Source organism: Amblyomma maculatum, chromosome 7 (genome assembly GCF_055883805.1).
Source record: "Amblyomma maculatum isolate TAMU_Amacu chromosome 7, ASM5588380v1, whole genome shotgun sequence".
Taxonomy (NCBI): Eukaryota; Metazoa; Arthropoda; class Arachnida; order Ixodida; family Ixodidae; genus Amblyomma; species Amblyomma maculatum.
The window spans coordinates 118,589,972-118,602,636 of NC_139350.1; the positions used below are offsets into that span (position 1 = coordinate 118,589,972).

The 12,665-nt window shown below is 45.3% G+C and overlaps 1 protein-coding gene across 1 annotated transcript in view; it reads right to left on the reverse strand.

The window, feature by feature from the left end:
* Positions 1–12,665, reverse strand: part of LOC146184548 (uncharacterized) — a 79,039-nt gene that overhangs the window by 12,958 nt on the left and 53,416 nt on the right. Inside the window, exons 2-3 of the mRNA XM_084608809.1 lie at positions 12,419–12,627; positions 9,414–9,740 (exon numbers count right to left, since the gene is read on the reverse strand). Of these exons, the coding sequence (XP_084464935.1) occupies positions 9,414–9,740; positions 12,419–12,588 (497 nt within the window). The 5' untranslated portion in view covers positions 12,589–12,627. The remainder of the gene's footprint in view (positions 1–9,413; positions 9,741–12,418; positions 12,628–12,665) is intronic.

Consider the following 12,665-nt stretch of genomic DNA (forward strand, 5'->3'; position numbering starts at 1 on the left):
GGAGGGTATGAAATGGAATATCATGGGGCTTAGGTTAGGAGGCCGAATGAGGCGTGTTCAGTACGTAAGGACGGGCATGCACTGTATTATCGAGGTTTACCACATAGACGCGAACTAGCAGTATGTCTTCTTGTCAACAAAGATATAGCTTCTAATATAGATGAATTCTATAGCTTTAATGAGAGGGTGGCAGGCATCGTAATTGAACTTAACAAGCGGTATAGACCGAAGTCTGTACAAGCATGCGCACCTTCATGTAGTCATGATCTCCAGGCAGTTGAAAGGTTCTACGAAGGTGTAGTATTAGCAATGGGGAACGTAACAACACAGCATAGTGTCCCGATGGGCGACTGCAATTCGAAGGTAGGCAGAAAGCAAGCTGCAGACCAGGCAGTTGGGTTAAAGAATTGCAGGGGGCAGGTATTATTGGGGCTTGCTGAAAGAAATAACTTGCGAATCATAAATACCTTCTTTAGCAAACGGAAGAGCCAGAAGAAGGCATGTAAACGTACTAATGGAGAGACTACGAATGAAATTGTTATGAATGATTGCGTTATCGAGGTTTACCAGATACCTTTACCTGGAATTGCGCAGGATGTAGAGGTAAGCGGAAAGGTTCGATGCAGTGACCACAGAATGATAAGGTATCGAAATGTTCTGTATTGTGACTAGCAGCCTACCGGTATCACACAAGAGGAAAGTGTATAACAGTTGCGTCCTACCGGTACTCGCCCTATGGGGCTGAACATTGGAGGCTAACGATAAGGGATCTACTTACGTTGAGGACAACGCATAGGGATATGAAACTAAAAATAGTAAGTGGAACGTTAGGAGATAGAAAACGCACAGAGTGGTTAAAAAAACTCGTTATTGACATTCTAGTTAAAGTTAAGAAATGAGCGTGGGCAGGACATGCAGCGCAATAAGAGTAAATAATTAGATTCCAAAGAAAGTATGGCCTAGCAGGGGCAGCAGAAAATGATGTGTGTGGATGAAGTTAAGAAATTCGTATGGTTCAAGCGGATCCCGCTAACACAGGACCGGGTAAATTAGAGGACAATATTCAGGAATAGATCCGGTACTTACATACAATATTGTGCAACGTTTTTGCTACTCCCTCAAATCTTCTATTCTATGTACCAACAACTCCACTACTCTCGCCCGGTCAATGTTCAAAATATCATTTATTGCTGTCGTCGCCGTTACCATTAGAAGGAAGAATAACGCAAACCATCTACCGCCAGCTTTGAAGATCAAGCACAGAAAAGAGCCCGTGCCATCGCCGCTGAATGAAGCTAATCATGTGAAATCCGGAAAGGAAGAAGCAGATGTTCTATACTGCGTGATCGGCAGAGGTATTTCAGATAACCAGTACTGTAGATAACAGAGAAATAATAATTTCATCTTATCGCTCTTAAGGGGTAAGACCCCTGCAAGGATTTTTTCTTTTAGCGCTCTTTGTCACTTTGCTCTCCCGATGTATGTCATAGCCATTTCTTTTACTTCCGGCAGCCATGCCACGTTTTTGCGACAGGGAGTGCCTCAGTGTTCGATCCGTGGGAGCGGCACCGTTGCGACGGTTAGGGTGAGAGAGATACTTTATAACTCTAAGAAAGTATTTCGAGCTCTCGTTGTTTGATGTTCATTCCAAGACTCCCGCTATCATTGCTGCCCGGCTGGCCCATTCAACAAGACAAAGCTGGTCTTCGGAGTCCCTGCTGGACAGCGCAGCCTCCCACTGCTCCGGCATGGCTTTGGAGATTATTGGCACTGCACCTATTTTCTGTTGGGCCATATTTTGTCAACATTGCAAGCTTCACTTCTCACTAGGGACTGGTGTCCCTGTATGTGGTCGGGTGAATCTTGTTACATATCGAAAAACATGAATATAACCATATGACCTTGTAGCTGCCGCCCTGGAGCACCTGCTTCCTATATACCTTCTTGCTAGGCAGGAGATACCGGCTCCTTATCACCCAGAAGCACGCCAAAATGTCTGTATGTACAGGTCCCGCCTCTGTTCCTTCGGCCTCTGACCTCACTCGGTTTGCATCATCACGAACTATGAGATCGGCGTGGAGGTTCACGGCAATGCCAATTTTGGCCTTTACTTGTCAGCCCTCTAATTGATATAATTACAGTTGTTGTCGATGAAGTTGACACGAATTTTCGGCCTAAGAACAAAAGCCGCACAGACCCTCTCCGAGCTCCCGGCTGGAACTCTAAGGGGGGAGTGACGACACTCTCAAGCATCTAAACTTACTCGGCCGCTCTGGTGTCGAGCATCTGGTCCGTCCGAAAGGGTGGGGTAAAAGCGACCAAGTGACCTATGCCGCCGCGCAAATGGACCCTTCCGGCCAGTGAGTCTGTACGCCATTCGAGCGAGTTGTATGTGATGTGGAAACCTAAACCTGTTTCCTTGTTCGTGTTAAACGACTTGTCGACTGCAGTAAATTTTCAGAAGCAAGATTTCAAATGCTACCTTCCTCAACGAATGCCTCCAAATTGCTTCGACCACGAAAAGCAATGATGATGTTGCGTTGGAGGACAACGAATGGATGACCTGAGAGCGAGATGGTACCACGACCCACTCAGTCTACAAAAGACGACAGCTTACAAAACGAAGACTAAACGCCATCCAACGCCGAAATGGAATCCATAAACGCTGAAACGACTGACACCCATTGCATGGACAGTCGCATCGAAGCAGTGCCTTGGCTATTCACCTTCAACATTCGTGCGGTGATACCGGCTGCGTTCGAGACGGTGGTATGAGAGGCATTGCAGAGAGCAGCCCAGTCAATGCGATCGGCCCCATCGCCACTCCACCAATTTCAGCAGGTGCATCGGGCGTCACGGATGGATGACTGGCCGAGGCAAACGCACAGCTGGTGCCATTATTTTAACAAGCTTCACACCATCAGCCAACGTTTGAGAAGTGGCTCAACAAATGGGACAATATGGGTATAGCCTGCGGTTGAAGTGACCAAACAACCACTTTCTGCGCCCTCACAAAACTCCAGGACGTCGAAAAAAGTGGTAGGAGGGCCTCACAGGTGTCCAACAAAACTGGTTCACCGGCAAACTGAAATGAAAAAGCGTTTTTTACGCATCTAGGTCCTAACGCAAATTCCGGAGCATGGAATCACGAAAGAAGGAGCATTACGAAAGTTTAGAAGCGTTCTTCTACGACAAGCTGGCCAAACAAAGCACCGTAACGTCGGTGAAGCGTCATGTGCCCCTACATCATCACTGAACTCGAAGACGAAGATCTGATGCGGTCGCTCAGCGTTCGAGACTATGCAAGCCCAGATGAGTTGGTCCAGTGCATGAAATGGCTGTGCGGCCGCACAGAGGCCATAAAGAAAACCAGACTCGAGATGCTGTAGCAGGCATTCAATGCTCGTTCACACCACGTCCCATACAACTACATACGAGCAACTCAATGTCCACCTCGCACCGGTAGCGACAACGAATAGGCATACACCCCGAGGAAAGTAAAAAGAAAAAGGCGAGCCACTTCGTATTAATTGTTTTTAGTAGGGATATTGTTACATGCCCATACCTCAGCGTAAACCGCGAAGCACATATTGTGGAAACTCGGGCCATGAGACCAAGAATTCCTATTCGAAGAAAGGCTCCACGAACAACAACGAGACAAAACCAGCCGTTCATACGCAAGAGTGGGCAGCATGGGGCAAAATTGGAAGTATTTCATGAGTGCCGACATGAACGGAAGGCTGATCAAGGCATACGTTGACATGATAAGCCAATGCATACCTATGCGGGAGAATGACGAGGAAAAGTTGTAGGTCTCCAAAGAACCTCTAAGCGGTCCGCACACAATCAGCGAGGGCAGATCGGCAAAAACGACGCCAACGGGAAGTTTTGAAGCGCGACTTATGGTTCTAGTCTACAGCCCACGTCTAGATTAACAGTGTCCTAAACTATGTACAGGCTGTGTCCCTGCTTGTCGGACTACCTTTGAAGAACAGCCCCACATAACAGTGGTGCGCAGCAAGAATAAAATATTTGTTTTCGAGGAGCCTGAGGAGCCAGGGTCGGAGAATATTTATTTATTTAATTTTTTTTATTTAACACCTAGTGCGGGCATTCTATACCCAAGCAGTAGAGGTCATATACAATAGATGGAATTTCACATAGCGAATAACTGGTAACACAGAGAAAACAACGCACAGTAGAACATATAACACTTCAACTGGGAGGCGATAAAACGGCGAGTCAATCGGTAGGGCGTTCAAGTCTGTGATTGTCCGTAAAAAAAACGAGAATTTGTACATAATAGTTCGGGCAAATATAGGTGATAAGCAAGACATTGCTTATCGCGAGAGGGTCTGGAGGAATCGTTTTTTTAGGCAGGTTTAAGGTTTAATGCCAGGTGTGGAAAAGTATTACGATTGAAGAAAGGCTAGTGGGGCTTTCTTCTTTTATCCAGTGAATCAAGGTCGGCAAAAAGAATCATAGATGAAGGTGAGTCTCGCCGTCTGTATCAATTATATATAAAACGGGCTGCTGAGCAATGAATATTTCAAGCTTCTGAGTGTCACTTGACGTACAAAGGTCCCATGCCACACATACACATTCAAGCGTGGGTCTGATATATGCTTTGTATGCCCTAAGTTTTTATTGACTTGGGCACTCACTCATGCGATGCTTTATAAATCCCAGCTTTTTACGTGCTGCAGAGCAAATTTTGTCTATGTGCTTTGTCCATTTTAGTTCGAAATGCTTTGTCACGTGTAAGTATATATAATAATTTACGTGCCTGTCTAGGTTTCTGTTTATGCGATACTGAATTTGAAATTTATTAATTTTATATGTAATGCAAAGTACAAGTTTTCTCAAAGCTAATGGCCATCGCCCATTTGCACTATGGTTTTAAAAATTTCAAATTTAAGTTCAGAGTTTTTGATCATAAACGGATTAATTATCTTTTAAAATTAAATAGTCATCGGCAAATCATTTAATCGAAACTGTTGGTTCTAGTGTTTTGACCAGATCATTTATGTAAATATTAAACTGTGGAGGCCCTAAAACCGAACCCCGGGTAACTACAGAATGGACATCTAATAAACAAGAGGTAACACCATCAACAGGAACGAGCTGTTTGGGTGCGAGCTAAGACATTCAATGTACAATTTCACTATGTAAACCAATCATTTATATTTTAGTGATCAGCTTATTATGAGGCACTCTATCGAGGGCTTTTGAGTAATCTAGTAAAACTATATCAACTTGTCCTCCAATATTTACCTTTTAGAAATTTCATCGACTGTTGCAACTAACTGTGTAACTGTGGAAAACCCTCATCAGAAGTCGTGTTGGGGTTAGTTAATATTTCATTTCACTCGAGAAATTTATTTAGTTAAATAACCAATATGTGTTCTAAGAGTTTTCAAATGGAAGATGTTAATGAGATAGGACGGTAATTATTGACGTCTAATCTGCAACCCTTTTTAAATACAGGAACGACTCTCGAAACTTTCCAGTCATCGGGTATGGTGTCAGCCTGTATGAATTGTTCATATAGTATTACTAAATATGGTGCTAGACATTCAGCGTAGGCCTTGAGAAAGGAATTAAAAATGTCATCCAGTCCCGATGCTTTCTTCAAATCACGATGCATAAGTATAGTTTAAAACACCTTCTCTGGGTATAATGAAATTAACTGCACTTGGACTGCCTTCAGTGCATTGCTTATTTCATCGTCTTTTGAAAAGATGCTTTGAAAGTAGCTATTGAAAGCATTTGCTATTTCCTTTTTATCGGTGACAGTGAGGTTATCCAGAACTATTTTGCCGACCTTTGAATTACCTTTGCGGGAAAGAAACTGCCAGAACTTCCCGGAATTGCCTGTTACGAAACGTTCAAGTTTTTCCGTAAAGTAACGGTTCCTAGTTGCGCTCAATGGGGTGGATAGAGTTGACTTAAATTGCACAATAAATGCTGAGTTGACAGATTTATTTCTACGACAGTGCCTAATTTGGCGTTTTAAATAGATTATTTCTCTGGAAATCCTAGTGTTTGTCCTGCCATCCTTCTTTCGCTTGTCGGGGATGAAGTTTCGCATAGACTAAGAGCAAATAGACCAGAAATTTCTCCAAAGTGTGTTAATGTCTTTCGAATGAAATGTGTACAAGGAGGAGGAGGAGGAAGATGAGGTGAAAAGGCAGGAGGTTAACCCGTAAAAGAAACCGGTTTGCTACCCTGTACTTGGGGAAAGGGGTGAGTGGATATAAAAGTTGTAAGAGAGGGATGAGTGAAGTTAGTACAGTCACATCACAGACATGTCCCATCACGTCACAACCATATCACGTAACATAACAGCAAAATCATAGTCTTTCGATTAGGCCTGTGCTTTTCATAAAGCGGAGCAGTGCCTGGGCGGCCTTCACCACAGACGATCGCCGTGGCCAGGGACCTAAAATCCTAATGTCAGTCAATGGGCGTCCATCTAGATGCTCTAGTGCACGGCATAAACACTGTCTTTCCTCACTGTATATGGCGTACGCACTAAGAATCTTCTAAGTAATGGATAATGCTAACATGGTCAGCCAGAGCGATGTTTTCTAGAGTGACGTATTTTTCTCTGGTAGATTTTGAAAACCTTGGCTGAACGCTACTGAAAGATACCAACTTAAGGTCCAATATTCCCTCATGTATATCTGTATTGTAGTTTTGTATGCCATTGGAACAAAAACTAAACCTAGAAGAGACTCCACAGTTGGAGTTACACGTGTGGGTGAATGGACTGTCTGGGTTAGGTCAAACGCAAGCAGCATGTCAAACAGAGCATCGATGCTTGTAACATCACTGGCTCCTGTCGCCATTGCATCCCAGTTGACGTGCGGAAGATTTTAATCTCCAGCGAATAGAACTGTTGGAAGGATGGAACTGTGGATGGAAAAGACGGAACTGTGGCTAACTTGGATATACTGGTCCTGCCGCCGCGTCGAGTGAATTGGGGGCGAAGGATGGTTTAGTCATACCTCCGAATTACATCGGCTTTGTCAAACTGGGAAGTGACATTATCCAAAGTGCCATCTTTTTCCACGCCTGGTTACATGAGCCACGCAGTCAATACACACCTGCGTGCTAAGGGAAGATGTAGCAGGCGAGCTACGTATACCTGTAGTGAAAGTCTGCGAGTATCCGCTGATCGTCACGCTAAACCAGAATAACACAAGCGGAGCATTGTGCATGGAAGAAGAATATTCTGAACTCTTCATTCTCGTAACCTGCAACGAACGAAAGCCGATAAAGACAACTTCGGCAGATGATGCTACGGTTGCGTAATTAATTTCTGACGCGCAAAAAAGGCACTCGTGGCAATTATTAACGAGTACCACGAATGCTTCGCGCCGTGCATTTTGGTACTCGGGACACACGCGCACTAAAATGAGGATTCAGGTCACCACGGACCCTGAGTAATGTGCCGCCCCTAACGCCTAGCACACATGGAGAGGCAAGCTGCACTGCAATTTGCCCAACTCAATTCAATACGCAATGCGCAATACGTACTGCAATTTGCAATGCGTACTGCAATTTGCCCAACTCCATTCACGTGAAGAACGCAACGAGCATACCTTGGGCGAAAGAATAGGTCGAAAAGTACAACAGAATAAAGACACCTGTCATTTCCAGTCGATCAAAACGAAGCGATGGGAAGGATTGGTACAAAATTCTAGCGTAGGTGTATTGGGGAATCAACGATACACTAAACCGAGCTGCGAAGGCGACGCCATACAGTCTGCTTTTGAACTTTCACCCCGGGAACGTGGCAGGAGGTCCAGTTGATGACGCCATCGCACTGAAGCTTGACGCCAGCCTGCTTGAGCCACAAGATATGGCAACTATTAAAATCAACCGGGACAAAGAAACAGAGGAGTTTTAACAAAAAATGACGGAGACAGTGCTGAGCTGTCAACCAGGCGACATGGTGCTGATCAAGGGAGAGCCAGTGCAACGCGAGAATCGCGCATGTTATGACCGAAGCACAGGAGCCTGAAATGGCCGTGAAAACACTTCCCAACGAGATATGACGTGCAAGAATTCCCTGAGCTGCAACGGGCATGGATTTTCTACGAAGGCGTGGTGGTGACGCAGCGGATGAGACGCTTTACACTGGGACCGCCGCCAGCTGCGATTCTTCTTCAGAAACTGAAAGCGACGATGGCCAAAGTAAGAAAAACAAGAAAACGAAAGACCTCAACCACCCTATTCCAACCGAAGGCGGTTGAAAACAAGGGATGGCCGACTGTTATAGATGAAGACGCCTTGCTGTTTCGGCCCACGCACTAAAGCCGCGCACACCTTTTATAAGCTCCCGTCTCGAACTGTAATGCGGAGCTCTGCACCGCTGTGTTGCTGCTCTCAGGCTTCTCAACTTACTCGGCCGCTCCGGTCTCAGATATATGGTCCGAGAAAAAGTGGTGAAAGAGACCGAGTGACCTATTCCGCCACTGAAGCGGATCGTCCGGGTGTTTGGGGGGGGGGAGAGAATAAACCTGTCCCCTTTGTGTTAAACGACTGTGCCGGCTACAGACGCAACTTGCAGAAAATTGTACTTGAGAACACTCATAAGACCGAAACTAATGATTGATTTTAGATCTGTTATGCCTAAGAAAGGATATTTTGGAATATAATATATGCGCAGAAAACAGCGTGTCTGATAAGAAACTTCTATTGATGACATTTTACGTGCTGAATGTCTGACGAAAATCCACGGAATGTAGTTGCTTAACACTTCTCCCGCACTAGAGACTAATCTAAATTTGACGAGCTCTGGGAATCGGCTCGTAATCTTCCTAGTACTGATGCACTGTCATTGTGGCTCCTTTTTAAGAGCACCGATAAGCACTTCATGGACGACTTTATTTACCATAGGAAAAATATACCAAAGAGGTAAAATTTAGGGATTCATTCAAGTATTATTAAAAAAACGCAGATTGAAGCGCGCGAAGTGCGAAGCTAGAAATCATGAGTTCCCAAACTTCAAGCGAAGCTCTCGACTAATATAATGCCTTCTCGAATAAATCCAGGTAGGTTTTGACGGTACCTGTGCAACTTTAGGTATTCGCATTTTAAAACCCTGAGGCCATTACAGAAACTACAAAAGTTGCTGATGTTATAACCAATTATTTACATTGTTCGCTCTCGACCACTGATGACTCAGAAGTATATTTTTACCACCTAAGTAGCACAAAATGGGCTATTGTTTGGTGCTCGCGCTGTGCCAATGGGTGCAGCCAGTACTGGTCCCATGCGGGATTTGCAACTCATGCCCCGAGGGTGCCCGCGTGGGCTACCCAATTTGGCCACGATCTCTCCTGATTCGTGCCCGTGTGGGCGGCCTAATTGGGCTTAGCTCCTGCTCTTTTATTTGGCGTTACCTGAAAGATTCTCTTGGAGACACTGACGACGAAGAAGGCGGCAGTGCACCGGACGTCTGTCTTCGCCACCTGCAGCATCTGCAGACAGTACCTCTGAAGCAGCACCTTATTCGCAACCCCCCCTGTCCGCTGCTTGCTGACGGCAGCCGACGCCGAAGACCTGCCAGCGGTAGCACAAGTTCTCCTATACCCCATTCAATGGGATCGGCCTCAGCAACGGCTGGCACGCTGTCAACTTGTTCGGCCGAAGGAGAAACGGGAGGAGGACGAGCTGCTTCAGCGTCGTCGAGCAGCTGCCGCTGTCTAGAAGGCGTTGAGAGCGACGAGCTGCAAAGAGTTAGCCAAGGGCTGTTGTGAAAGTAAAATAAATACGCAGTTTTATCATACCAGCGATATCCTTTTGTGTAACCCTAGAAACATCGCTGAGAATGACGTCACGCTTGTTTATAGGTATGTCGGAGGTATATGCACCCCCTCTATCCCAAATCCACAGGGCTATGAAGCGTAAGTTTGAGTAGGTGTTGCATTGGATATCCCAGTTAAAAGTACAAAAGGTTTAATAGTCCTCATAACTCTCAAGCTATTTATCAGTACTGCCGCCAGGAAAGGAAACTTGATTTTCAAGATATTAAAACGGGACTGGCTGATAATTTTGCACCGAGGTAATCTTCATGCAGCTGTAGTTACCGGTCTTAAAATAAAGCTCACAATATATGAAATATATGCGTTACACCTGCTGAGCACATCCCTCATGCAGTGCACACGCGAGGCCTGGTGGCGAGAAACCCCCCGGGGAAAGAGGCAGCACAAAATGCTTTGTACTCACAAATCGTGAAACTACGTACACACAAAAAAGGTCAAATGTCAAGTTCCAAGATCTTGAGAAACTTTGCAGTAGAGAAAACCTTCATTCTGTTTTCCGGTTCGAGCCAGGGACCCCTTCTCACCGGCACAGAGAGGCGCTTGAAAACTGCCAAGATTCTTTTGAAGCTGCACAGCCTCTACGTTGCAATGTTTATATGCCTTCACTTCACATATCAATGAGCACGAACAATATCCTGTTCTGAGAAATAATCTTTCTCATTTTTAAGGATTCCCTTAAACATTCCATCAGCACCGCTCTCAATGTGAATTATTTATGAATTCGCTCTCGCCATGCTACTATACGCTAGACATCCTGGTTAGTTGAGTTTGCAGATCTATACACCCAGACAACTGTTGGTCTGGTCAGAGCAACTTACGTTCATCTACAAAAATCCTGTGAAAGTCTTGAGCAGTCAATTGGTGGTGCTTTCGGAATACTCATTCCTTAGTACTAATGAAGGATTACTCCATCATTGAAAGTTTACGCACAGATTGTAATTCCCTAAAATTTTGAGCTGCTGGCAAACTTACCGCAAAAATGCGTTATAGTTTGCAGTGCGACGAAGGAATATGTTCTACTCCGGGGAAAAGCAGCAACCTTCAATGTTAACAGATATATTTGGTGTTCCATTACTGAATAATGTGTCTAAATAACAAATAAGAAGAAAATGGAATTGCATGAGTCGTATTGAAGTGCGGAAGAAGCATGTTTATGCGGGCGCACAATCCTTAAAAGGAATCGGAATAGTTTTAGTTTAATACTTTCCGCCTCAGTGCTTTGAAGTAACTAATGACTAGCCAGGTCTTGCGTACCACCATTTTTACCATTAAAAGAACATTGATACGCGAATAAATGGCTGGTGGCTGCAAAGTAAAATGCCTTCCAAAAATTTTTTATATGTCCACATTACATAGCCATTTTGTCGCTCACTGAGCGCAACCCTATTGGATCAGTTGCAAGCTGATAGCTAGAGAATAAGAGAGCCAGCATGAAAACACTTATAAGGAGCAATGGAGCATCGGAGAAGGCGATGATATTCGCTTGGTGTGTGTGGGGGGGGGGGGGGGGGAGGGAGGTGATTGACCCCAGGAGAGCGGCATCCTTAGACAGAATGATGTGGAGATGCAGAGCGCGTCCAAAAGTTTCGGTGAACCAGACTTGCTGTTAAGCACCAAGGTCTCCGAGTAGCCCATTTCCAGAAAAGCACAAAACTGGGCACTCCGACTGTATTGAACTTCGCCCGGAAACAACTAATGCTCTATTTCTGACAAGCTTAACAGCCGTGCTCATACTGGCACAGATTTTCCGCTCAAAAGGCCTTGTAGTGCCAGAAACGTGCTCACGTTTGCGATCCAAGTCGGTGAAACGGCGCGGTGGACATTTATTTGTTCGTTTATGGTCAGTTTTTAGAGCGTTAGCTGTAATGCTACCATTCCTGAAGACAAAATGAAGCCGGGATTTGACTTCTGATAAAGGAGTGGAGTCACTAGTCATGTACGTCATTGTCATGGCATGAGGCCTAGCCGGCTGCGTGCCATTTCTACAAAATATCAATATCCTACCTAACTCGAATACGACGAACTTAATAGCGAACATCAAAGATAGCCTCATGTGCCCCAAATTCCGTCCGAGCAACCCGCAAAATTTGCCCTCGGCAAGTTAGGTACAAAAGCAATGCACAGCCTAATTCGACTATGACGAACACGATGGTGACCTGCATATTTAGCCTGGGCAACATCACATTTTATCACCCCGATTTGGACTGAAATTCTACTATGCCGTGCGCAAAGACTGTCAGTATTAGACAGTTCGTACAACCATGCCACTCTCGTGCCTTCCCTCATTGCCAATTAACTTGGAGCTGACGCGCGATATTGAGTATGAACCATTACGGATATTTGTGTTCTAATGAGCCCTAATGTAAGGCAAGTCCGGTTTCCGTTGGTTGTTGGCTGAACAGATCTTGTATCTTGACATGCTGTTGTCAAGATACAAGATATGCCAATCGACATGCCATATCACCAGTGCACGGGCGACTCAAATTTCAAGTCCCTTATCGATTATTTCTAAAGAGCGGACGTTCGAGATGCTATGCCGCCACCTCAGTCATGACCACTAAATTATCGATGATGATAGTTACCTGGGAGTGACCTCCTGCGACGGTCGCTGGCCGCTGGCGTCTTCGGGCGCAGGCATCGATGGTGGGTGCACGTAGGTACCGCGAGAGAACTCTCCCATTGTGTCTTCGTGCAAGCCTTCCCCGTAACCATTGTCGGTAACTGCAGCCATATCCGACCTGACGCGTGCCATTGCCGAGAGGAGGGACAGCGGTTCCCCAAGGTGATTCTCCTGCGTATGGACCAGTAGTGTAAATAATGGCACCCTGA